Source organism: Cynoglossus semilaevis, chromosome 18 (genome assembly GCF_000523025.1).
Source record: "Cynoglossus semilaevis isolate Cse_v1.0 chromosome 18, Cse_v1.0, whole genome shotgun sequence".
NCBI lineage: Eukaryota > Metazoa > Chordata > Actinopteri > Pleuronectiformes > Cynoglossidae > Cynoglossus > Cynoglossus semilaevis.
Window position 1 is genome coordinate 4,282,983 of NC_024324.1, and position 26,022 is coordinate 4,309,004.

Here is a 26,022-nt window from a genome sequence, read left to right on the forward strand (position 1 = left end):
GGTTCAGATAATTGGCTGCAGGGCGCTTCGTAATGAGCTGCAGGGTCTGTAATGTGACACATTTTTTAAGGAAGGATATTTTAATAGGGCTATTAGAGCAAATACGGCTGTGTAGAGTGACTGATTGCTGTGAGGAACACTGTGTTTTTTTTTCTTTTTAATTCAGTGGCATTTAAATCTATTATCTGCTGATAATGGTCTCAGTCTGACTTACACTTTTCTTAACCATCACAGGGCTGGGGTAGATTACTTATGATTAATAAGTGACCACAATTATCCATTATTATTCCTCATGAATACAGTTAGTCAACATTTGTAAATGTGTCAAAAACTGGTTTTGGTAGTTTTGCTGAAACAGAAAAAACAAAACAAAAATGCCACGTGATTTATGTGTTCCATATCTGTTTTCATTGGTGACTAATCCAAATAATTAATAGTAATTATATATAATAATTAATTATGGAAAAATGGCAAAACAAAAATTGCAAAATAAAAAAAAAAGAATTTTGACTTATTGAGTTTGTGGCCTTAAATCATATTGAAGTTGAGTTGTAGTCGATTAATCTTAATGTCTCTCGCAATCATTTTTGAAGACTTACCTTTGACCCTGGATTCTGGTGAGGTTGGTCTGACACAAGCCAGGCGTCTGGCCTGAAGTTAATGCCTCCGCCATTGCAGCTGGACGTTGAGATGGTATTTAGAGCTCGAGGTGTGGCAATTTTTTAGAAATTCATGAAAATAAAACCACTCCAGCTAATGCTAACAATGCAGTGACAGTGCATAAAAAATGTGACTTTCAGTATAGATTACTTTGTCCCTAACAATTACAGCCTTTCGTTCTTTCGTTTTCAAGTCAAATTAACGTGTGCAGAACGTCGCTGACCTCTGCCTGTCAACTCTAGGAACTGCATCCAAACTCAAAGTTTTAAAAATGCTCTACACCTTGAAAAATGTTTTCGTTTCATCGTGAAAAAAAAAAATCAGGGTTTGCAGAGAAGACATAATTTATTAACCAATATGGCAGTTTACACAGAGAAGCACAGAGAATTAAGGTGGAACTATTTCAGTGATGATGCGTCTGCTGGAAGCGTTTTCCACAGTAGCCACATGTGCCCACTTTTGTGTCTTTATCCTGAAAGAGAGAATATTTAGAAATCACAACCCTTTTCTCATCTGATATAACGCATCAACATAGAATTTTGTTATAAAAACTTTATTACTATCAAGGTGGCAAACTATTTACTGCATTTTCTCACCAGGTTTAAGTAGACCTTGGGGTGACCCAGAGCTCCTCCACCACCATCACAGGATACAACTCTTGTAGTCACATCAGTCACCGGCTCTTCGGCCACCAATTTGATGGCAAAGTTTTTATTCACCTTCAGAAAGTCAAAAAAATTTTTAGTCAATATTAGCTTATAGTAATTAACAGAACAAAAACAGCCGAGCGTCTGTTTTTACAGTGACATTGTGCATCTTAAAAAACAATAAAAACATTTTTTTACTGTCACTGTCATTCATGGGGATAGTTTGTAAAAACATTACCTCTTTCTGTCTTCCCAAAAATCTTACTCTTCTGTGGTCTTTCTCATCAAACACCTGACAAAAAATAAAAGGTTGTATGTGGTTATAACATATAAAAAGTATTTTTGCAGAACATAGGTATATTATTTAAAAGTGTGATTTTATTGGAGATATTATTAGATTATATTTGAAACATAATAAGCCTAAACTACTACCATACAAGTACAGTGCGTGTGGACAAAACATCAGAACGTAACATTTTTGTCATGTGTAAGAGAAGAAGAATATATGTTTGTTTTAATATTACATATTTTACCTATAAGCCGCGTAACGAAAGACGTAAGTCAGTAAACGGATAAACGTAATACAGAACAAAATATACAATTAAACTTACCTGACCAGTGTGAGTTACTGGCTCACCGGAATTGGAGGCGTCTAAGCTGTATTTGTGTCCAGAGACGGCACAAAGCCTCACTGGTGAAGCAACCACCTTTACATTTTTACTGAAGGACAGAATTCTAACCATCGAGGACGCCATGTTTACAGCGATGCAGATTTCCCAGGATGCATTGCAGAGACGCTTGGTATATAGGTGGTTCTAAGCCCAATTTATGACTTTCAGGTGGCAAATGTACGTAATCATCAAATTAAAACTTATTACAAATCATTACTTGGACATTCGTTTACTTGTATTATTAAACAGACGATCTAAAACGCAAAACAATATTGTAGCCAAAGTTTTCAAATGTAAAGGAAACGAGATTAACATTACAGAGCGAAACTGCCTGAGAGACTAAACTGAGGAAATAGTAAAGTAAATAGTAACCTTCTCAACCGGAAGTTGTTCTCTGCGCACGCTAGTAGCACTTCTGTCACGTCGTAGCCTTTGAAAGGCTTATTCGGCGACGCGAGTTCCATTTTGTACGTTCAACAAATTTGATACAGGTTTGTAATGCTTCGTTGAACGTTATTTTAATATTTAGTCATTTTAAAGCTGTCCTTGGATCATGTTAATATTTCGCCCTTGGGGATGCACGGGTGTTTTACTCTAACGCTGGGCGGCACTGTTTGTTTATTGTTCTTCTGCACAGTGAACCCTATAATAATAATAATGTTATGTAATCTGTCACTGTTTCATTTACTATTTTAAACAAATAAGGCATTATCAGTGTGATAACGAAAGTAACCGAGAGCTGTAGTCTCCATGGTACATTTGCGTTGAGCATGAACATTATGACCGTGTGACAGGGATCGATTAGACAACATTGTGCCATGGTCATCACGATAATACAATCATTCCATTGATAATGTCACATATACAGTAATAATATATTGTCAGTTAACTTCATATTGTATTCTAGTTTATTCTCTCTCTTTCTCTCTCCCTCTGCAGTCTTGAACACCATGGCGCCCCTGTTGTTTTCACACCTGGCTGCCTCCCTGTCTCGCCAAGTTCTCCAGATGAGTCGAATGAATGTGATATTCTCCTTGTCAGCGGCGAGTGCTTACAGAAGTCTCTGGACTCCCACGTCAGCACGCCAAACACTGTTGTCGTCGACCAGAGTCACTCCCTCCCCTTTCTTGCCCGGCTCTTCTGCTCAGTGTCGACCATCTTTGTTGGGACAATGTCAGCATCTTCCCTCCATCCAGTCCACTGCAGGTTTAAAAACACGGTCAGCCCTGAGAAAGCGCTGCAAAGACTGTTTTTTTGTCCGGCGCAGGGGACATTTGTATGTGTACTGCAAGACTCATCCTAGACATAAGCAAAAGCAGGGCTAAGTTTTTTTGTTATCTTGAGTAAGTTGCTTTAAAGTGCTGTAACAATAAAGTGTTTGTCTGGAGAATATGTGAGGCATTATTTCACTTTCCTCGGGTATGTTTGGCAGAATGGATCTTCAGAATTCAATTTTATAAGTGTAGCCTGTGGGAGACTAAACTTAACATTGAGAACTACAAATAATTTTGTTTAAAAAACATACAAAACAAGAGTAGACAGTACATGGAATAGTCCAGATTAAAAAAAAACAAGAACAACAAGTTTAACGATGAGTGGTATTACGTCACTCAGTACATATGATTACGTACATTCATAAATACATACAGACCTTTAAATAACTTTATTTGTTAAATAATAAATAAAATAAAGCAAAAACGTAATCTCCCCGTCGGGGAATTGAACCCCGGTCTCCCGCGTGACAGGCGGGGATACTCACCACTATACTAACGAGGAGTGACAATTCACTAAGCAGTATATAAGGTTAAGTACATTCATAAATGCATACATACCTACAAAGAAATTTATTTATTAAATAATAAATAAAATGAGGCTTAAAAGTAACCTCCCCGTCGGGGAAATGAACCCCGGTCTCCCCCGCGACAGGCGGGGGGATCCTCACCACTATACTAACGAGGAGGGACAATTCACTAAGCAGTATATAAGGTTAAGTACATTCATAAATGCATACACACCTACAAAGAAATTTATTTATTAAATAATAAATAAAATAAAGCAAAAAAGTAACCTCCCCGTCGGGGAAATGAACCCCGGTCTCCCCCGCGACAGGCGGGGGGATCCTCACCACTATACTAACGAGGAGGGACAATTCACTAAGCAGTATATAAGGTTAAGTACATTCATAAATGCATACATACCTACAAAGAAATTTATTTATTAAATAATAAATAAAATGAGGCAAAAACGTAACCTCCCCGTCGGGGAAATGAACCCCGGTCTCCCCCGCGACAGGCGGGGGGATCCTCACCACTATACTAACGAGGAGTGATTTCCCGTCACTCAGTACATAAGATTACGTACATTCATAAATACATACAGACCTACAAAGAACTTAATTTGCTAAATAATAAATAAAAAAAAGCAAAAAAAAAAAAAGTCATCCCCCCGTCGGGGAATTGAACCCCGGTATCCCGCGTGACAGGCGGGGGTACTCACCCCTATACTAACGAGGAGTGATGGTACGTTACTCAGTACATAGGATTACGTAATTCATAAATACATACAGACGTACAAATAACTTTATTTGTTAAATAATAAATAAATTAAGGCTTAAAAAGTAACCTCCCCGTCGGGGAATTGAAACCCCGCCCCCCCCCCGGCCGGGGGGGGGGGTCCCCCCCACAACAAACCAATTAAGGCTTAAAAAGAGATCTCCCCGTCGGGGAATTGAACCCCGGTCTCCCGCGTGACAGGCGGGGATACTCACCACTATACTAACGAGGAGTGATGGTACGTTACTCAGTACATAGGATTACGCACATTCATAAATACATACAGACCTACAAATAACTTTATTTGTTAAATAATAAATAAATCAAGGCTTAAAAATTAATCTCCCCGTCGGGGAATTGAACCCCGGTCTCCCGCGCGACAGGCGGGGGGAATCTCCCCCCCACGTACAAGGGGGGGGGGGAAGCCAGTACATAGGATTACGTAATTCATAAATACATACAGACCTAGAAAGAACTTTATTTGCTAAATAATAAATAAAATGAAGCAAAAAAAAAGTGATCTCCCCGTCGGGGAATTGAACCCCGGTCTCCCGCGTGACAGGCGGGGATACTCACCACTATACTAACGAGGAGTGATAACGCATGTATAGTAACACCTGATTCTGTGCATGTACTGTGCCTGATAAATCTAAATATTTTTGGCACTGTTTTGCCAAGAAAAATATCTCTAATTTCCCCAAAGTAGAACAGATAAAGAAAATGCTAAAATTCACTTAGCTGCTGCAACAACTCATCCCTTGGGGGAGCTGTCCCACCACTGTTGTAATGAATACTGTTTTATAGCCCAAACCAAGAAAAACAAACATTCCAGGTGAGGACTGGTCTAAAATATATATATATATATCTAAAACAGGTGTACACATAAATTAGTACATGTAATAATATAAGGTAAACTTCCTGAAATTCCCTGGAATGGTCTTTTTAGTTTCCTTTGCCCTTGTCTTTTTATTGCGTTGCTGATATTATTTTGTACTTTTTCAGTTATTCACGTGAATCACTAAAGATCACGGACCCCAATAAAGGGGTCAGCTAATTGTTACCCTTATGAAATACAAGGAGAAAAGCTCTCTGTACTCTGATGCCTTTGATGTAACATCTAAATGCTTAAGCTACATGTTGTCAAATAAATCATTTTTCGAAGAATTTTAAATTTAAGTTTAATTTTTTTCGATCAAAATGCATTTTGAAACAAATTATTTCAGTGTTTTTGTTTTTTGTTTTGTTCCTAAACCAAAACAAACAAGCGACTTAATGTCGCTTACCAATGACGGATAGACAGTTTATTTTGACAAATGGTGCCGGAAGTCGAATATTTTTTCTCAGCGGTAACTTGTTGCTCGCTTCCCGTCAGCATCAGTGTATGACTCTGCTCAGAGAGGAAGGTGAAGTCAGCGTTGACGGAGAACTCTCCTCTGTACAGTGGCGTGAAAACAGGGAATTTTGCCAACGTAACGGGACATTCGGGACACACCTTCCTCTTCTCCGACTCTTGGACTATCGGAAATGAAGTCGTCCAACACTCGGCCCTCCAGAGTGGGCAAAAACCCGTTTGTCCACAAGCTGAAATTCACCATGGCAGAGAAAATAAAGGTAAGAACAACACAAGGCGCACGAGTTGAACGCCCTCCCCTTACCTTGAAAGAGAGGGCACCTCCCTAATTATGCTGTGTAATTGCAGTACATATACCGGACTCGATATGCAACTCACTTTACATTTGTATTGTTATCCTAACATCATCACGGACCACAATAGTAAGAAGTTTCTAAGCCTGCATGTGAGGTAGTGAAAAGTAAACATTATTCCGGTGTGTTTTTCAGTACGGAACAATTGAGAAGAGTTGTCATTTTGTGTGGTCCTCATAACAAACAAACATTTGTAGAAACGTATGTTCAACACACACTTATACATGTACAATTTATATATATATATATATTATACTTTATTTGACAACGAAATTAAAACAAACTCATGACTTTATTTTCCCTTTTATAATAAATATTGCTGTTTTTCGCTCTAACGCAACTTGAAACTGAAATGGCGACTTATCACAATTACATACACGATTTTTGCTTGTCAATTTCCGGTTTCTGTCTCGTATTTAGCTTTAATTAACACAGTATAAATAACTGTAAAAAAAAATTAAAAAAAAATATAAATATATTTTTTACCTAAATAGAATTACATATAATTGCACAAAAAACTTTGTTAAATGTAGTTAAATAAAAATAAATAATGTCAAACATTTGCAGGTTGGCATTCCATTGTCTTGCTAAGTTCACTGTCCCACGTTTTATTGCCTCAATTTGCAAAAATACCAAAGGTGACTCTGCATAACCCACCTTTGCGTAATGAAATATTTGCATCACTTTTTGCACTGTGTACCTGCACACTGAGAAGTGCTTTAAAAAAAAAAATCCCAACAGTATCTTTCCGACTGCAACGACTGAACAACCCTCTGTCAGTTTACTTGTCATGATGATGCTAATCAGACCAACGTGTACTTAACCTCCTCCCACATTCCCCGCTTTTTAGTCAAATGTTTTTGCTCTTAAGCGCCCACCTCAGTGTTTATGTGCATTCAGTTGAATTAAAATGATTTGCAGGAACAGAATTTGAGAAGCTGAAAGGCTAGTTTATTTGAGGAAATCAAATATGTGTCCTGTGCTGCACAATGTTTGTGAAGAACAAGGTAAAATGACATGACTTTGTAGCGCGGCTGTGGTCGGTGAGCTCCTGTGGTGGTGGTAGTTTGTGGCTACACCCTAAATCAACCATTACAATCAATAGAACCCCTTTATTGTAGATTGCCCAGGAGCCAAAAATACTGTATCATCAATCAACCAATAGATCAATAGCATTTCTTCCCTGTTTATTGGAAATATCTTGCTGATGACACGAAAACTGACCAGCTAATGAAATAATACACCGTGTGTTTTTTTTTTTTTTTTTTTTTTTTTTTACAACGCAATTAGGCTCTAACGCTGTCATTGCCCACACATTGTTTATTTATAAGGCTTCAATTTCTGAGCTTTCTGAGAAAGCTATCATGTTGTAGTTTTCGGAGCAAGCTGTAGTCATCAGTAAGAACAGGGGTGGCGCTGTTACACGGTGCACTGTAATGGCACTTAGAAAAATTCATTTTTAAATATTTTAGTAGAAAATGTAGTGGCTTTCTGATGAATGACGATAAGAGGCAGCTTTTGTGGCCAAATGCGGTACCGCAGCCAGAGTTGCATTTCTAGGAATGTTCAAAAGTTTGACATAAAAAGTCATTCATTTGGTTGAAAACTATGGGAGTAAGTGTTGCTGGAGACATTCATACAGTCAGAACAGAGTCAGAAGTGAATTCCCTCTGTTCTACTCTTATCTGGTTCATCTGCCTCCCTGTTGCCCCAGGGCCCGGAGTTACTCGCTCCCATTCACGGCAAAACATAACAAAGCACAAGCATTGAAACTGACCTTTTGTACTGTAGTCACGGTCTGTGCCCAACCAGTAGACTTCAACTTAAACAAGCTTTCTTCCATATAAACTTCGTAGGGGCGATGTAAGAGGTAATTATTTTCCTGGTACTTCCTCTAGAAAGAGTAGTTGGTTTGACTGCAAAGGTTCCAACAAAAGTAATTTTTTCCATTTCTGTTAGAAGATATTACTCACTATAAAGTATTTAAAAGGTTAGTGCTCGTTTGTCATATTCCCCCCAGTGACTTCCTACTTTTATTTAAGTCGTTTGTTTCCCATTCTGAGTGCTGTGAACTGTGAGACATAAAAACACGTTTATCCAAGAAAATGTTCTTTTCTGTAAGGACAACAAAATGATCACTGTGTTATGAATATGCACGTCACTCCAGTGACTTGACCTTTGAGTAAACACAATCGACAATGTGGGTCATTTAAAGCTACAGCGCAAAGAATTCACAGCAACACATAGAACTGTTTGAAAATGGATCTCCTTAGTCATTTTTTAAAAGGTCACAGAAAATTTTTGCTTCAGTCGTATCAGCAATTTTTCTACGCTTCTGTTAGAAGTGATGGGGTGATGGGGTGGCCGTGCTAGGGTTCAGTGCCTTGGATATACAGTGGCTAACATGTTATATGCTAGTTTTACTATCTGCTAGTGCCTATTAACGGAGCGCTTTTTTCGCTTTTATGAAGGGAAGTCCGCTGTAAATTCAGTTCAACATATTTAACTGAAGGTTAGTAGACACTTGGGTTATGTTAACAGTTGTAATATCTTTATCTGTGTGCTCTCAGCTTCTTATCTAACGCTGCCTGTGAAACATCCCCAATTTGTGCAACAACCGCACCACCCCACCCCACCCCACCCCACCCATTATCATAATTTGTCACGAGCAATCAGATGTCACCGCAGGTTTCGTAGCTGTTAAAAGCACGCTGGGCCATTTCACTCATGCTGGGCCATTTCACACACACTCATGTGCATTTGGAGTGCCATATTTATGGAAGAGCAGTGATGGATAATAATAATAGAATGAACATTTTAGGTAACGAAAAAAATTCATTATAAGCATATTTTTTATCTGACAAACAAACATTTGTGTCCTGATTTTATTATATCTTATTTATATTATTTATTGATCTGGCCAAATGGTGGTTAAATCACTGGCTCCCGGGGCTTTCAAAGTCATTTTCAAAGATGCCCAAGTGGTGTTGGTAGTCACTACTACTACTAGAAGATCTAAAGCAAGGATAAGGGATATTTCTGGGGGCATTTTTGTCTAACATTTGTAGAAGACTTTTATTTTGAAATCCCGGTGCAGGCCAGATTGAATGGGTTAGTGGGCCGGATTCAAACATGTGACACTGATGACTTTAAGGGATGCAGCTTTTTAACATATTATTGCATTCTAATATCTAAAGAAGATACTAGAAACGTAGGCCCTCTACTTATTTTAATACCACTTCCTGGGAAAATGTCAACAGTTCCTCACAAATGGATTCGTAAGGCTTTGGTGATGAGTCTACTGCATGTCAATGTTGGGGGTGGGAGAGTGCCGTAGTGGACTCGAGAGTGTCATAAATTGCCCTCCCATTACAGTTTATTTATTATTACTGCCCTGCTGTTTGCACCTGAGCACACCCAGAGAGGAAGGCCAGGACAGGAAGAAGGGCGGTTAGTTATGGATCTCCAGAGGGATGACAAAAAACACATTAATGCAAAGGAGGAGTTGAAGGATGAACAGCATATAGACAGAAACAGATGGGAGAGAGCATGGGATGGACGGAAGGAACGAAGCAGAGGGAGGAAGGGTAGTTGAAGGGAGGTGTACCTCTGGAGGCGGAGCTAACTGCATTGATAAAATCTGGGGTATGAAAACGATCAAACGGGATTCAGACAAGGCCGCGGAATAAGCTGGAGGTGTCACACAGTCTAGATTTATACTGTCCTACATGACCTTTATGACCCCATTAGTATACACACCCACAGCACACGTGTGTCATTACCCAGTAAGAGAAAAGCCATGACAGGCCGGGTCAGCTGACATCGCATCCTGTTAGTACAATCAGGCCTCAGTTAAGTTCGTCTCAGATTTACGGAACTTATTCAGTTGGACGCGCCGAGTCATGGCCGAGTCATCCGACAAACTTCTGTTTCCTTCAAAGCTTTTATAGTTTTTACCAATCACATCTCATCTGAATATTACCTAGCCCACAGACCTTTCATTATGTAATAATAATAATAAAAAATATTATTATTATTTTATTACTATTATTATTGTTGTTGTTGTTGTTGTTATTTTTTAAATAATAATAATAATTATTATTATTACCATATTAATATTGTTATTGTTGTTGTTATTTTTTTATTATTTATTTATTATTATTAGTGAATTATTGGAGAATTTTGTTCCTTATTCAACATGACATATTATTGTCATAGAACATAGACACAGACATAACTGGTGGGGCTTTTAGAAGGATGGGGGCAGTAAGACGACACCAAGAGCCCCTGACTGATAGGGGCCCAAATAAATATTAGAATGTTATATCAACATATTATGTTAAACTACATTGAGGCCCACAATCCCTTGCAGTGGCCACTGAGTAGTTTGTTTCAATGTTTTTATCATTTGTTATTGAGACTGAGAGGCGAAGTGAGTAAGTAGGTGATAGAACGTGACTCATCTTAGTGTGTGTGTGTGTGTGTGTGTTTTTCTTTAGCAAGAATGACAAATAGGTATGTATACTGTGCAGTAAGAACAGTTGGAATGTGGCCCTGTTGGGTCTGAAGGTGTATACTTGTTACATGAGAGCACTGTAAATGTTTTGTTTGACTTTGTTCGACGTTTAGAAATGCAGAAAATCCAGAAAATGAATTCCTCCCTCTCTCTCTCTCTGTCCCCTTCTCTCTCTGCCTTTCCCCAGATAGGACTGATGTCAGTGACGGTGTTTCCTGTGCGGCTGCTGCTGGTGTCATTCTTCATGTTGTTGGCCTGGCCCTTTGCCTTCGCTGCCTCCTTTGGACGTTCCAATTTTGTTGTTGAACCACAGACATGGTGGAGGAGGTGTGTCAAATACGAAATTATCAATACGCTGAAATAACGCTATATTTCATTTCACTTTACTCTATTGATATTCCTTTTTGGGGACCCATATTTTAAAAGTCACAAACCTTTGTGACCCAAGTCAATGGGAAACGTGATGCAAGACGACCCAGTCTTTGGGAAACAATGTCCTATAGCACTGCATTTTTTTTGTTTGTTTTGCATTTAAACCTCCCCATTGTGCAGGGGCCGCATATATTTGCATGTATTTGAGACTCTGAGTCAAACAATCTTATCATTTTCATTTGTTTAACCCAGCGATTACAAATGTAGATCCTTTTGTTCCAATTTTAGTAACCGAATGCTAAGCCTTTAACAACAAACAGTGTTTACTATGCTGCAAGCATAGCATGCTTTACTATGCTATCCTACTATATATTTACTATATATATTACTATATATATGTTTATAAAAATTAATATATTTCCATGCCTATAGTAAAGTATTATTTCACAATATATATCGCAATATATTGTATCATGTTGCCAGATTCTTGCCATCTAGGGTTTTATATTTGTAATCGCAAGTAAAAGCAAAACAAACAAACCAACTATTTGAATCTTAATTGTTGATAAAAATCAATCAACATTGATATTTTCTTAAATCCCCTGTATGTATAAACTGAAAACAAAATCAAGTGTTCCTTTATTAGGGAATTTATGGCTTGACTTTTATATGGATATTTTTATGGCCACAGTCGGAATATTACTTGCAGGTTCATTTCCGTGAAATGATGTTAGTGTTCATTCTGGATGCAGATTTAAATGACAGAATTATGGGATCCTTTTTGTTCGTTTTTTTTTTTTCATTTCAAAAACGAGTACATCACACTAATCCTTATATCGTCTGTCTTTGTGGCCGCAGACTCATAGACCTGTGTTTACGTGTGTGCATGCGAGCCATGTGGTTCTGTGGAGGTTTCCACTGGATCAAGGTAAAAGGAGAGCGAGCAGCTCCCTCTGAAGTTCCCATTCTCACCGTAGCGCCACACTCCTCCTACTTTGACGCTATCCCTGTCACCATGACCATGTGCTCCATAGTGACAAAACTGGAGAGCAGGAGCATTCCTGTCTGGGGCAGTGAGTATGCTCTATATTTCTGTAGACATATATTGACAGTTGACAACTTCATTTTAAATATAAAAAAATGAATTTTCTCTTAGCTCTGATCAGCTACATCCGGCCGGTGTTTGTGTTTCGGTCCGACCAGGATTCCAGGAGGAAAACTGTAGAGGAGATTAAGCAGAGAGCAAAATCTGGAGGGGAGTGGTCTCAGGTATGAGAACAAAACCTGAACCGGTTCTTACAGTACCGATCTCATTGGAATAAGGAGTGGGGGGATAGGTTGATGTACTGGTCACATGACTATTGTGTATTTGTATGTTGCAGATCATGATTTTTCCAGAGGGAACATGCACCAACAGGTCAGGTCTCATCTTATTCAAGCCTGGTATGTGTTCGGTCGAGGGAACAGTTCTGTGTATGCTAATGTAATGGGGATTAAGACTATTTCTCCCGTTGTTGGGAGGAACAGCTTTAGACGGCATTCACTCATTACTCATTTAAGACATTCCACCGCCACATAGACAACCTCTTTTTTGGAGACCTGTAGAAAATGAAAACACATGTCGACACTTTCCAAAAAGTCTAAACCACATGTACATGTACTGTATGTACATATACAAAACAGCCCAACACATTGTAAGATTCACCAGTGATTTTTATGATGAATAAAAAGTCAATAAAGTAAATTTTATTTTATTTTATTTTATTTTATTTTATTTTATTTTATTTTATTTTATTTTATTTTATTTTATTTTATTTTATTTTATTTTATTTTATTTTATTTTATTTTATTTTATTTTATTTTATTTTATTTTATTTTATTTTATTTTATTTTATTTTATTTTATTTTATTTTATTTTATTTTATTTTATTTTTTATTTAATTTAATTTAATTTAATTTAATTTATTTTTTATTTTAATTTAATTTAATTTAATTTTTTATATATATGTATATATAGTTTACCATAGTTTCTCTAACACTGCCTCCTCTGCCCTTTCTCAGGTGCTTTTATTCCAGGACTTCCTGTGCAGCCCGTGGTGCTACGCTATCCAAACAAACTGGTAAACAGCCCTGACCGTCTGCCCCGCTTCCTGTTCCTCTCTGTTTTCATTCGAACCACTTCTCTAACCTCTAACGCAGGTTTTGCGTGACCTCACCGTTTCACCAGCTGTTTGCTGATACCTTCACACACACACACACACACAGACTGGCACACAGCTGTGATGTAATGGTTTCTTTCCCCCTTACGCGTTAGTGTGAGATTCTCCTGCGCTGAATGACCTCACGTCCCGGGGGATGATATTTCATTCTCTTTCCTAGATACACACACGCACGCACACGCAGGTGTCATGTCTCTCCCGGCACTCCTGTCGTTCTCATTAATTATGCAGCTTTTTACCGACTTCTTCTTCTTTCTGTGTTCACCCTCAAAAGCCTGTCACTCTCAGTCCTTGGACCAAACTAGGTCGTTATGATCGCGGTTATGACGCAATGACTCGTTCGCCATAGGTAAAAATAAAATAAACCCTGTGTCCGTCCAGCAAATGACACAGATACATAGGTATTTAGACTTAAAAAGCAAGAGTCAGAACACAGAGGGAACACTAAAGGCTTCATAATTAATTCTAAATGTTTGCATAATTTTTTGGTGCCACACCTTTTTTTTAATCCTTTGGCTAAACCAACACCCGTGAAGCAAGCTGTCCTGGATTCAAGTTTTTAAATTCAAGTACAAACACACAGGGAGAGGCCTGTGGCACTGAAAACATCTACCAGTACAGGGAAGGATTTAAAAAAAAAAAAATTTTAAGGTTACTATATCCCTTTTCTTTTCGCAGGATACTGTGACATGGACATGGAACGGTCCTGGAGGGTGAGTCCTTCTGTTTTTGTTGTGCAAACATTTGAGACCGAATCAACAAATGTATGTGTTGCATACAAATATATATATATTTATACATATAAATATATATATATACATTTATATATATAAAAATATATACATATATTTATATATATTTACATATATTTGTATGTAACACACAAATGTATCTAACATACATTTGTTGATTTGTTGATTATGTATGTATGTACATTTGTTGATTATATATGTATATATATGTATGTATGTGTGTGTGTGTGTGTGTAACATCAATTCAGAACATAATGCAAAATTTGGTTTGTTTACAAAATAAAGTAGTATAAGCTTTCTTGAAGTGTGAAGAAATGTTGCGCGTAATCGAAATAGTGTTTGTGGTCACTAGTACATTTTCGCTCTTTAGTCTTTAGTGATTTTTCTCCCCCTGATTGTGCGCCTTCATTTTTTTTTTCTCTCAACTTCCAGGTTCAAAATCTTGTGGCTCACTTTGTGCCAACCTCACAATGCGATGGAAATCGAGGTGAGTGGTTCACTCAGCACGAGCAGGATTTAACGTCACATGTGCGCATTACTAATTCGGTCTACCTTATGTCCCAGTACTTGCCTGTTTACACACCATCAGATGAGGAAAGGGAAAACCCTGCCCTGTTTGCCAACAATGTCAGAAAACTTATGGCCAAGTAAGTGTTTGGGTATTAGCATTAATGCACAGGCAGCATGTGGCGTATAATAATATATACTGTAGTATATCATTTCATATTTTGTCCTTCCCCACTTCAGGGCACTGGATGTGCCACTAACAGACTTGTACTTTGACGACCGGGACATCATCCTGTCAGAGGGGCCATTAAAGATTCATAACTTCAGCAGCCTGCTGGAGTTTAACCACCTGGTTTGTCGCCTAGGGTGAGTAAAGGGAGACCAGATTGACTTGTTGGACCAGGTGGAACAGATATGTTTCGCTTAGGCTAAGCAGTGTTAAGGTAAAAAAACTCTGGCACCTGAGGGTGTGAAAAGAAAATGCAGGACTGGTATCGGTGTTCACCCCCAATGGTATTGTAAAATATAATATTTTTTTAGTATTTGTAGTTTTTGTGTTGCAGTTTATTATATATTTTTTTACATTTTTTGATTTTTTTTTTTACATGGTAAACTGTTATTTATTATACAGTCTTTCTACGGCTGTTCTTTTGTTGCTGTCAGTCTAATCTAATCTGTGTGTGTAGGTCAAATCATGCACATTTGTCCTTGTCTCTGTCTCTGCAGCTGATGTTATTACTTTGCACGGTAACTGGCGGATGTGTTCGATCTCTCTATTCTTATTGTGTTTCTTATTCGCTCCTTTACAGGGTCAGAGCTATGGTCAGAGAGAAAATGCTGACAGACAACGTAAACAGAGTCAGGAAGCTACAGGGTGAAAGGCTGAGTCTGGATGATTTCGCACAATTCTTCAATCTGCCGGTCACGGACACCCTGAGAGAAGTTTACAGTGTCTTCAAGGTAAACATGATACGAGGACCTCTCGTGTCCTCCACTCCTTTTTTGTCATCTCCTTTCCTTTCCTCTCCTTTCCTTACCTTTCCTCTCCTCACCTTACCTTTCCTTTCCTCTCCTCTCCTTTCCTTTCTTTTCCTTCCCTCTCCTTTCCCTTCCTTTCATTTCCTTTCCTTTTCCTTACCTTTCCTTTCATTTCATTTCCTTAACCCTTTCCTTTCCTTTCCTTTCCTTTCCTTTCCTTTCCCTCTCCCATCTTTCCTTTCCTTTCCTTTCCTTTCCTTTCCTTTCCTTTCCTTTCACCTCTCGTGTCCTCCACTCCTTTTTGGTCTTCTCCTTTCCTTTCTTTTCCTTTCCTTTCCTTTCCTCTCCTTCTTCTTTTGAGCCACAATGTCAGCAGACACAGCATGCAGTTTATTTTTTTATCATCAAATATATTTCCATAACTGGCATAACCTGTGCTAAACAGCAAAGTAATTTTCCTGTACGTCAAGCCTAGTTCTTCATCCCTATTTTGTTGTGTTGACAGTGTGAAGATGGCGGCATCGACGTCAGGCACTTTCTCATTGCACTGTCCACAGTTCACCGGCCAAATTCAATGGAGACCATTGAAATGGCGTTCAAGGTGCGTAACACCTCCGCTGAAATTGTTCACACGTGTCTGTTTAAACCAACGCCCTGGGGAATGTCTGTGGTGGTGCTGTGCAGATGTACGAGTCTGAGGAGACTGCTGAAGTCCAGGAGCAGGACCTCGCCACCATTTTGGAAATCATGCTGGGCGTGGAAGAGGTGGAGCTTTCAGTTATGTTTTTGACAATGGACAGAGGGACGGACACGGGGCGTCTCACGTACGGTGAGTGCAAGAGGGGTTTGCGCAGGAGCAGAATATGTTTGTCTAATTCAGGGGTGTCACATACGGCCCGGATTAGATTTCAAGTGGGCCGGACCGGTACAATCATAACATAATTTTCCTGCAAATAAGTACAAGAATATTAAGAAAATATTCATATTTAATGAAATATAATCTGACAAAACATCACCAACATGAAGTTTACGCATTTTTTTGAATTCAAAATTCATCAAGGGGGCCGGATTGAATCTCTAGTGGGCCAGTTTTGGCCCGCGGGCCGTATGTTTGACATCCCTGTTCTGTTTTCTGCTTTAAAATTGGTCAACAAAAGTAAACATCTTGTATTTCGGCTCCCTTTTCTCTACAGATGAGTTTTGTGGCTGTTTAAAGCAGTATCCCTACTTCGTCTCAGACGTCCTCGGTTTCAAGGACCACCCTCGCAGCTTCTGCATCAAGCGAAGAAGGCACAATGGTCAGGACCACGACAAAGACGCCTGAAGGACGGACTTGTGATCTCCAACAACTATTTATCTTCTGTGTCTGAGGCACCGGCTACCCCAGGAATCGGACGTGTGCGCCGACCACCGCTGTGCCTTCATTAGAATAATGATAGTAATAATAAAGGTGTCATGTCGTGTACGGACTCTACCAAAGCACAGATTACGGTGGCTGTGTTGTTTGGGCTTTCTTGTGTCTGTGAATTTTATTTTATTTTTTTTTTTTTCTGGTTTATGGCCAGCAAATATTACAGTACACAGAGGTAATATTGTAAAATATTATAATATATAAATGCGCGGAGAAAGGGAAAAGTACTGCCAGATGAAAGAGGAGCAACTCTAGCTCTAGTGTCATTGAAATCCAGCCCAGGTCTAGACATGGAGAATCCTGGGTCATGGCCTTTGTCCAACCCAGTCTACCAGTTAACTGGGTAGTTAAACCAAAGCTGCATCGAAATAATACATGAACCTTTTTGCGCTGACTCCCAACAAGGGAAAAAAAAAAAGAACGCAAAAACCTTTATTTTATTTACAACAGTCTCAGTTGTAGGTGTTTAATATTTTGTATAATAATTAACAATTATGTCTTTACTAAAAAATCAGACTAGATAAAAAAATGTATTTAATCTTTTTATGAATTATCCTATGAAGAGAGTCCGCAACCTACGACATTTCGTGGTACGTCGCCGTCTCGCACAAACGTATGAAGAAAGTCTCATTTCGACGTACGATTTTAAAACAAATTTTACACAGGAACTGGTGGACAAATACTGGTGTGTGGTGTGTGAGGTATTGGGTACTGGTGTGGGCTGCTGTTATTGCTGATGGATTAGTTTAGTGCTTCTCAAATTGTGGGGCAGGACCCCCATGGGGGCACGGTGAGGTGCCAGTGGGGGCATTAGGGGCTTTTGTTGGAATATGGCATACTGGACATAATGTACCACTCCTGTAATTCTTGAATGATAACAAGCCTCCAGTCACTAGGTGGCAGCACCTCATACAGTGGTTTGTACAGATAAAAAAAATACATGTTATCGGGTTCTCAGAAAATGACATTTTCTGCATGACAGAAAATAATTGAGAACCATTGGATTAGTAAGACCAGGGGTGTCAAACTCATTTTGATTCGGGGTCCACATACAGTCTGATTAAATGTCAAATGGGACGGACCAGTACAATCATAACATAATTACCTATAAATAATATTAAGTCCATGTTTTTCCCCTTTGTTTTTATGCAAATAAGTACCAGTATATTAGAAAATATTCATATTTAATGGTAAATCATTTGACAAACCACTAACATGAAGTGTTTTTCACTTTCAGAATTTATGAAACGGACCGGTTTGAACCCCCCAGTGGGCTGGTTTCGGCCCACGGGCCGTATGTTTGATACCTCCGTTTCAGGTTGAAGACCTATGAAATATACTGCATGTTTTGTAGAAGCGATCAATATGACTGCAGGACACTGTTCTGTGTGACTGGCTAACAAAGACATTAAAGATAACAGAATAATAACACTGACCATCGTTAAAGGACCAAAACCCGAGAAATTTGTGTAACTAATTTTTTATGGAGTAAAATCATGACAGTAATATTCCTGTAACGTGTATTTCCTATGAAGAATTCCAAACAATACTTTGTTTTCTGACGCTGTCAATATCTATTTTGTGCCACTAGGTGGAGCCCTGCTCCCGCACATTCAGTTCTCGGGCACTGACTCCTTCACTCACTTAATGTGACCTCAACGCTGCTGATTCAAAACAATTTATTTTCCAGGCTGTGCCACACTTTTATTATACGGTATTAGCTGTGTTTTATTATTTAAGTCTCTAAAATGTTCTTATTTCTCCACCACATATAGTTCCCCGCCGGTGTTTTTCGTGATGCTTCATCTGCTCAAGAGTCCGCATGGTGGTGCTGGCTCCCTTAGCATTAGACTCCAGAGAGCACTCACGCACCAGTGCCCACCTGATGGACAGGAAAAGCATTACCTCATCGCTTCCTTTCATTCCTCCAGGTAAAAAATAGACAGATTAAGCCTGGGCTTTGATGAGCGAAACCTACAGAGGAGGTGTGAAAGTAAGAGAGGGAGAGAGGGATGAAGATGGAGAAGAGCGACTAAATGGATCGTTCTGCTCCAAATCCAATTCCTAATAGCTGCAGGGAGGATGAGTGGGAGGGAGGGAGGGAGGGAGAGGGAAAAAGTCAAAGGAGGAGAGTGAAGATACCACGACTAACAATTAAGACCTGCCTCCAGGGTGTGAGGAAAGGAGCTTTGTTGAGAACATATAAATTGCTCATTGAGAAGTGGCTTTCTGCAGACTCTCTCTGATACTACTGCCTCAAAGGTAGTAGACCACACCACAACCGCCACACTGGAGTGTTTGCACTGTTTGAGGATCTGCCTTCCACCCTGATCCCAGCCAAGAAAGAATCATGGGAATATCTTTTTGATCAGGCCTTTAATCGTTATATTAAATTGAACATTCAGTTTTGTGGAATAACAAAATTTTAAAAACCAAGTTTAGCCAAAAATGCATTTTTGCATGCATTTGTTGCAACATTCAAATAAATATTATTATTAAACATATTTACTGGGAGGATAGTGATGTCAATGAGAAATATTAAGGCTTTTACAATTTATAAATATATATATATATATTATTGCTGTTGATCTTTAACATAGATCGGTAGAATCATCAACTGGCGGCCCCCGGGCCCAACGCGGTACGTCAAACTGTCCAATTGCCCGGCTCATGACTAGATTGAGGATCACGTAGAAAATATTGTGTTGTGATGAGGCAGTAGTTCTCACATTACTGTAAGTGTTGCAGTCAACAGCGACATTACTTTTAAGATAGCCAGTGACGAGGTTCCCCGTTGTAAATGTCAAATAAAACGACCATCTTTTCAATAAGCGAATGAGTAGAACTTGTAGATACAGTCGATTCTTTTCGCACATTTGCGGGTGTGCGACGGCAGCATAAATATTGAAACAGTTAGTTCATGGCCTTTTCAGTTATTCATATCTCGGCTTCGTAATTACATACACAGATATGCAGATGTGTTTACGCATGAATGTCTACAATACACTTACATATGTGGTGTCAGTACACGATTACAGGTCTGATGTTAACAGCAGGTGTGAATACGGTGTGAACGGAAATGCGCAGCAGTAGATATGGAAGCTTTGTTCTCAAAACTCCTCAGTGTCGCCTCTGAAATCCCCACCCGGCAACCAGGAAGTGGAACATTCTAGGTCTAAATCTAAGTAGATTTTATCAAGTTACGTCCACGGGGATTAAATTAGCATCGCAGCATTAGCAGCTCATTATACATTTTTCTACATGTCTAAAACCATTGAAAATGTTCCGACGATCGATGTTGTGGTAGAAATGCGTAAAGTTGGCCGCAATTTTCTGATGTTATTTCCTGGGGTGTTTTAGGACGCCTCGGGGCCCCCCGGGCAAGAGGGACGATCGCAGTGTGTAAAGCTGTTTAATCATGTTGTCATTGATAAATGGACCAATGACAGCCGTCTCTTGGGGATCCTTCCTCGGAAGGGCCTCGGGGCCCTGGGCAATTGCCTGGGTTATCTGCCCCGTTGCGATGCCCGTGCATGCGAAGAATGTGTTGTACGTGTCTTCTTATCTCTTTACTGTCGCGCAATTAAAACGACCGGAGGGACGGCGCTCCTCTATGTCTCCTCTATCCGTCATGTCGGCACGACTGCAATGCATGATGGGATATATTGCTTGGGTAGTGACCATTAGCAGTGCACGAGGTTTCGCGGTGCGTTGTGGGATGCATTGAGTACCCTTTACAGTGAACTATTTCTACTAACTAAAATTCGGACATCACTACAAACTTGTGTGCCCCCATGCAGTACACTATGTGGGGCATAGGGGGCAGTTTTGAACACAATTTATTAATAGTTACTTTCAAGACCAGTGGTTAATGTTCATCTCGTTAATCATATCGTTCATATCGTTAATGCTCATATCAGTGGTTCTCAAAGTGGGGGGCGCAGGTCTATTGCAGGGCTGGTGCAGCAAGGATAAATACATTTGATTTTCTGTATTTTCTTCAGGGAACCACATGCTTGTACACATTAGGGATTTATTTTTCAAGGCTTGTCACAAAATGCATTTTTAAGCATTACACTCCGGTTTTCACCAGCAGCTGCTGACATTTTTTTATTTTTTAACATTTCCAAAACAAAGTGTTACAGCACCATGTCATTACTGTTTCCACTGTGCTGTCCATCTGGCAATATTTAATTATACTGTCTTTCAATGAGGCTTCAAAAGGTTTTAGTCGTGACCTAATTATGCCAATGGGATTGCCTAAAATGCATGCAGTGTGAAATTTATTTTAAGGAACGTGATTGATGACAGTCCTTCATGCTACATGCCTCATGTTTTTTTTTTTTTAAATAAAATCATCACAACGTCAGCGGGGTATAAAACCAGCCGGTTTAATTTATGTGTAAATATTTTTTTTCTAATGATGTTTGTCAGTAAAACAACAACAACAACAAAAACAACAACAACAAAAAAAACACTATACACCAGGGGTGTCAAACATAAGGCCCGTGGGCCAAAATCGACCTGCTAGGGAGTTCAAATTGGGCACCTGAATAATTTTTTTTTTTAAACTTACCTTTATACTATCTATTTTATACATAGACTCTGTGTCAAATGTTGAAATATTTACCTGAGAAATCATTGAACCAAAGCCTTTTTTTTTTTCTCAAATTATTCTACATAAGGTTTTCGTATAATTTCTTCTACAAGCGGAGTAGTGAGGAAAAGGCTATGAACAGATTTTTTTTTTTTTTCACTTTTTTCTCTGTAACTTTTTTCAGTTTTCTGCTTCTTTGCGACAGCAAATTCCAGATGTTTGTCAGTAAAACAACAACAACAACAAAAACAACAACAACAAAAAAAACACTATACACCAGGGGTGTCAAACATAAGGCCCGTGGGCCAAAATCGACCTGCTAGGGAGTTCAAATTGGGCACCTGAATAATTTTTTTTTTTAAACTTACCTTTATACTATCTATTTTATACATAGACTCTGTGTCAAATGTTGAAATATTTACCTGAGAAATCATTGAACCAAAGCCTTTTTTTTTTCTCAAATTATTCTACATAAGGTTTTCGTATAATTTCTTCTACAAGCGGAGTAGTGAGGAAAAGGCTATGAACAGATTTTTTTTTTTTTTCACTTTTTTCTCTGTAACTTTTTTCAGTTTTCTGCTTCTTTGCGACAGCAAATTCCAGCAATGGGCTGTCCGTGTTATGTGATTTATTGGCTGTTTGTATAACCCTCCGCTTCCAACAGTTTACCGCCATGAGATTGATGTGTTGTCTTTTAGTTTTGTACACACTTTGACCTTGATTTGAAACAGTTTTCCATGTTCCAAAACTTCCAAATGGCCTCCATCAGCATTTTGTATGAGCTTTACTTTAAATATAGCTGTAAAAACAAACAACAAACAAAGCAACTTGGCACAGTTACAACCGCTATCTTTTGTTGAGGTCTGGAGGTTAGGGTGAGAAGGCAGGTTTAAACTCAAGGGTTACCACGGCAGGAAATCCCTTAAAACACTGTACAGTTGTTGCTTACATTGACACATTTCAAAGAACCTGTACGGTCCGCGGACCAGGGATTGGGCACCCCTGCCGTAGACAAGAACACCTCTGATAATACATCGTTGCTTTTTGCTTCCATTTACCTTACAGCTTCCATGTTAAGATCGTTGTTTTACCACTTACTTAACAGCAAAAACACTGACATGTCAACACGAGTGGGTTGTGATTTTTTTTTTTTTTAAAGATGACCAGTGGTGCCTAGGAGCTGTATAACCTTTCAGCAGTCTCCGGCAGTCACTTAAATAGCATCCGAGGAAAACGCCGTTGAACGTGGATGTGCGCATAAGTCTGCTCCCTGAGTGCTGTGTATTGATGGTTCACGGGGTTGAACTTTGAATATCGCCATTTTTATCCTTTATGTTTTCCTCTATACTGAGCATATGTGAAATGGAAATATGCACTTGTTCGGGGGGGGGACCATAAAAGACACAGTGTTGCTGAATGGAGTCCATTAGCCACTGCCGGGTAGGAACACTTGAATTCAATGAGGGAGAGATGTAAACAGAGTGAGATTGTGGCTGAAAGGTTCAAGGCGAGTACCACGAAAATAAATCAGTACCTGGCCGCTGCGATTGTCGGAGCCTGCCTGGTACAAAGACATGTCGTCAACCTCGCGGAGGACGCATTTGTTTCCTATCTACTAGAAACACTCCGACAAAGACGAGTACAGCGGGGAAGGGCGGTATGAGTGAAAATGTGATCGACAGACCTGTTCGCAGGCACTTTGGAGGAACGATTGGTAAACTGTTAGAGTCCTGTGACTCTTCCAAACAACTTTGTCCAACTACAAACTTACTTTTTTTGGGGTGTTTTAGATCTGTTTATCATATAATATTACTATAATATAGTAATATATGACATATATGTCGTAAAAAATGTTCATTTTTTTTTGTCAGTGCTGGGCTGTCAAATTAAAAGATTAACCTTAGGGTTCCGTTGTGTAACCTTTAGCACGCCTGCCTAGACCAGAGAATCCTGCGTTCGATTCCCAGAGGAAACACATATTCGGCATCTCTAGGGGGCAGCATTTCCCAAGTGTGGCACCAATTTTAATGCTGTCCACTTTTCAACACGATTATTTGGGATCATTCGTGATTAGTTGTGATTAATCATGACTAATCAAACACAGAAACATTTTTTTTCCCTGTAAATAACTGTTCAAATTGTCCAACCACAGACTAAAAATTTACGTTAAAGTTTCTGGAAATAGTGTTAATGGTAGTTAGTAGTATAATAATATCATTTTCATTTCATATATTTTTTTAAAATATATACTAAAATATATAGGTGTTTTGAAATATGAAGTGTTTGATTGCATAGAAAAAAAAACCAAAACATTTTTCCGATCCCTTAGAAGCAGAGGTCGTGAACTCAAACGAGCTAGGGGGCAACAGCATGGGTCAGACAGAAGCCCAACGTCGGTCTGTGCGGGTCCACCTCACCTTCATCACGGTTCCCTTTTGCGCCGCAGCCGTAATTAACCACTGTCTGAGGGGTAACCAACAGTGGCGGGATCTCATTACGCCATGATACGGGTTGAGTCTGCATATACAGGCATGCTTATTTACATATGAATGGACCCCCGGTTTTGCACACACACAAACACAGCATTTACATACAAAAGCATTAATGTGTGACACACACACACACCTATTTAAACATGCACCTCACACATGCATGTACGGGGCTACTCATAAATTTAGACACTTCCTTCAGAAGGCCTACGCCAGCCGACAGGGATATTAACCCAATATAGCATTCCAGAGATAAGCCGGTGACTCTGGAAGCAGAACTAATATTATTTGCACGGTGTCGAACGTTTATCTGGCGCGCGCCTGCAAAGTGATGGTTCTGTGTCACTTTTGTTTAATAATGATGTGCCAATAGTAATATGCCTGCTGGCTGAAAACATATTACAGTTCAAAAGATTATCCAAATACAATCTAATTTGGAATATTGCATTTTGACAGCCTGTGACTGGAGGAGGTGGACTGGTAATGTGATATTTAAAAAAAAAAAAAAAAATTCCAATTAACATTTTTAATGCTTAACAAACCAATGGTGACTGCAAATATGCAGAGGTGTCTGACTGTGCCAAATCTCCTCATCTCCCCCACACGGGGGGAAAAAAAAGAAGGGAAATAACTTCCTGCTGTTGAGACATTTGATGAGGTCAGTGCTGTGTTCTTGTGTTGTTTGACTGAAAGCGCCTGTGCGGGACAGATAACGTTTCAATGTAACGTACAAGAGGAGACACGAGATGTAGCTGCGACATTCTTTTTAGGGAAACTCAACATTGTTTGAAATCCATTTGTGCGATAAAGCCCTTCAAATCACACAAGGAATTATTGTAGTAATATAAACACACGTCCAAATGAATGAAATCACTGTTATATTATCGAATGACAATATACTTTGATTAATGTGTTCTTGAGATTTTTTTTTTCAATAAGGATTTTATGTTTCTGCTCATTCCCTCTGTCGGCCATATTTCACATATTTCGTATTTTGAAACTTTAAGAAGTTGCAAATTTTGATACAAAACACAACACGGGGGTTCCTTGATTTACATCGGAGTTCTGTTCCTACGAAGCGGGGTAACTCGATTTTCACTCTAAGTTGGAACTCACGTGCTATACATAAGTAGCTATGTCATTGAGCTAGGCTAACACATCGTAATCTAGGACATGGGAGCCAAAATACAGGGTAAAAAGTTCCCAAAAAAACAAAATAAAACAAAAAAAAAAAAGCGAATGTAGCAGAGTACAATGTATGGCATACAACCGGCAAATATTACAAAATTACAATGTATGGCGTACAACCGGCAAATATTAAAAAAAAAAAAAAAATCAATCAAAGTAATGCGAAACCCAGGCATTGCGTTAACAATAGCGATAAACAATAACAATTCTTACATATACTGTATTACAAAATATGCTAATATTGCTAACTACTGAATTTAAGTTAACTTAGGGATGTCCGATATTAACTTTTTGCTAATATCGGATATGCCGATATTGTCCAAAAACTTAATTTCCGATTCCGATATCAACCAATACCGATACATGTAGCTATTTTTCCCCTAAAACTGCATTAAACATCTTAGTACCCCACAAGCGATTCCAGCATTTTTTGGCGACATCCAGGCATTGCAGTATCGGGTTTTCATTATCGGAGTGAAAACCGGTAACGATTCTTACATAATTATTAATTAATAATGCTAACAACGAGTCAAAAATATTGGACAACCCTAAATAAAATCGAGAAAAAAACAATACCTCACATAAAAAGAAATCGACAAGTGCACAATTTGACAACGTACTTGTCAAATACTGTCTGACCTTTAGTAGCTACTGAACGTCTTAAAATGCCGCGGCGCCCTGACAGTGGTTCATACACCGACATGATGTGGTAATACTTATTAACTCATTAGCGAAGAAGAAAAAAAAAACTTAAAATAT

At 38.9% G+C, this 26,022-nt stretch overlaps 2 protein-coding genes and 4 non-coding genes across 6 annotated transcripts; 1 reads left to right on the top strand and 5 right to left on the bottom strand.

The window, feature by feature from the left end:
- Nucleotides 1-986: 986 nt before the first annotated feature.
- Nucleotides 987-2,106, bottom strand: ndufs6 (NADH:ubiquinone oxidoreductase subunit S6). Its single transcript, XM_008331242.3, has 4 exons — nucleotides 1,919-2,106; nucleotides 1,546-1,599; nucleotides 1,257-1,379; nucleotides 987-1,132 (listed from the first exon to the last, which is right to left on the bottom strand). Exons 1-4 carry the CDS (start codon nucleotides 2,060-2,062, stop codon nucleotides 1,064-1,066), a joined length of 390 nt encoding a protein of 129 aa, XP_008329464.1. The 5' UTR covers nucleotides 2,063-2,106; the 3' UTR covers nucleotides 987-1,063.
- A 1,576-nt stretch (nucleotides 2,107-3,682) lies between these two features.
- trnad-guc (transfer RNA aspartic acid (anticodon GUC)) lies at nucleotides 3,683-3,754 on the bottom strand. Its single transcript has one exon. It is a non-coding gene; the product is annotated as a tRNA-Asp (tRNA).
- Nucleotides 3,755-4,419: 665 nt separating this feature from the next.
- On the bottom strand, nucleotides 4,420-4,491 carry trnad-guc (transfer RNA aspartic acid (anticodon GUC)). Its single transcript has one exon. It is a non-coding gene; the product is annotated as a tRNA-Asp (tRNA).
- A 199-nt stretch (nucleotides 4,492-4,690) lies between these two features.
- On the bottom strand, nucleotides 4,691-4,762 carry trnad-guc (transfer RNA aspartic acid (anticodon GUC)). The gene has a single exon. It is a non-coding gene; the product is annotated as a tRNA-Asp (tRNA).
- Nucleotides 4,763-5,051: 289 nt separating this feature from the next.
- On the bottom strand, nucleotides 5,052-5,123 carry trnad-guc (transfer RNA aspartic acid (anticodon GUC)). Its single transcript has one exon. It is a non-coding gene; the product is annotated as a tRNA-Asp (tRNA).
- Nucleotides 5,124-5,774: 651 nt separating this feature from the next.
- lpcat1 (lysophosphatidylcholine acyltransferase 1) lies at nucleotides 5,775-17,062 on the top strand. Its single transcript, XM_008331245.3, has 14 exons — nucleotides 5,775-6,141; nucleotides 10,938-11,077; nucleotides 11,981-12,195; nucleotides 12,279-12,391; nucleotides 12,505-12,565; nucleotides 13,184-13,242; nucleotides 14,020-14,054; nucleotides 14,526-14,580; nucleotides 14,658-14,740; nucleotides 14,841-14,966; nucleotides 15,410-15,560; nucleotides 16,084-16,179; nucleotides 16,263-16,407; nucleotides 16,772-17,062. Exons 1-14 carry the CDS (start codon nucleotides 6,055-6,057, stop codon nucleotides 16,900-16,902), a joined length of 1,497 nt encoding a protein of 498 aa, XP_008329467.1. The 5' UTR covers nucleotides 5,775-6,054; the 3' UTR covers nucleotides 16,903-17,062.
- The last annotated feature ends 8,960 nt before the right edge of the window (nucleotides 17,063-26,022 follow it).

Excerpts from the sequence above, each read along its gene's own strand:
- ndufs6 (XM_008331242.3), bottom strand. The coding sequence starts at position 2,062 with ATGGCGTCCTCGATGGTTAGAATTCTGTCCTTCAGTAAAAATGTAAAG. Across the intron at positions 1,380-1,545 it reads TTTTGGGAAGACAGAAAGAG|GTGAATAAAAACTTTGCCAT; the intron begins GTAATGTTTTTA and ends GACTTTCTGAAG. Across the intron at positions 1,133-1,256 it reads CCAAGGTCTACTTAAACCTG|GATAAAGACACAAAAGTGGG; the intron begins GTGAGAAAATGC and ends TCTCTCTTTCAG.
- lpcat1 (XM_008331245.3), top strand. The coding sequence starts at position 6,055 with ATGAAGTCGTCCAACACTCGGCCCTCCAGAGTGGGCAAAAACCCGTTT. Across the intron at positions 12,196-12,278 it reads GAGCATTCCTGTCTGGGGCA|CTCTGATCAGCTACATCCGG; the intron begins GTGAGTATGCTC and ends ATTTTCTCTTAG. Across the intron at positions 15,561-16,083 it reads AAGTTTACAGTGTCTTCAAG|TGTGAAGATGGCGGCATCGA; the intron begins GTAAACATGATA and ends TTGTGTTGACAG.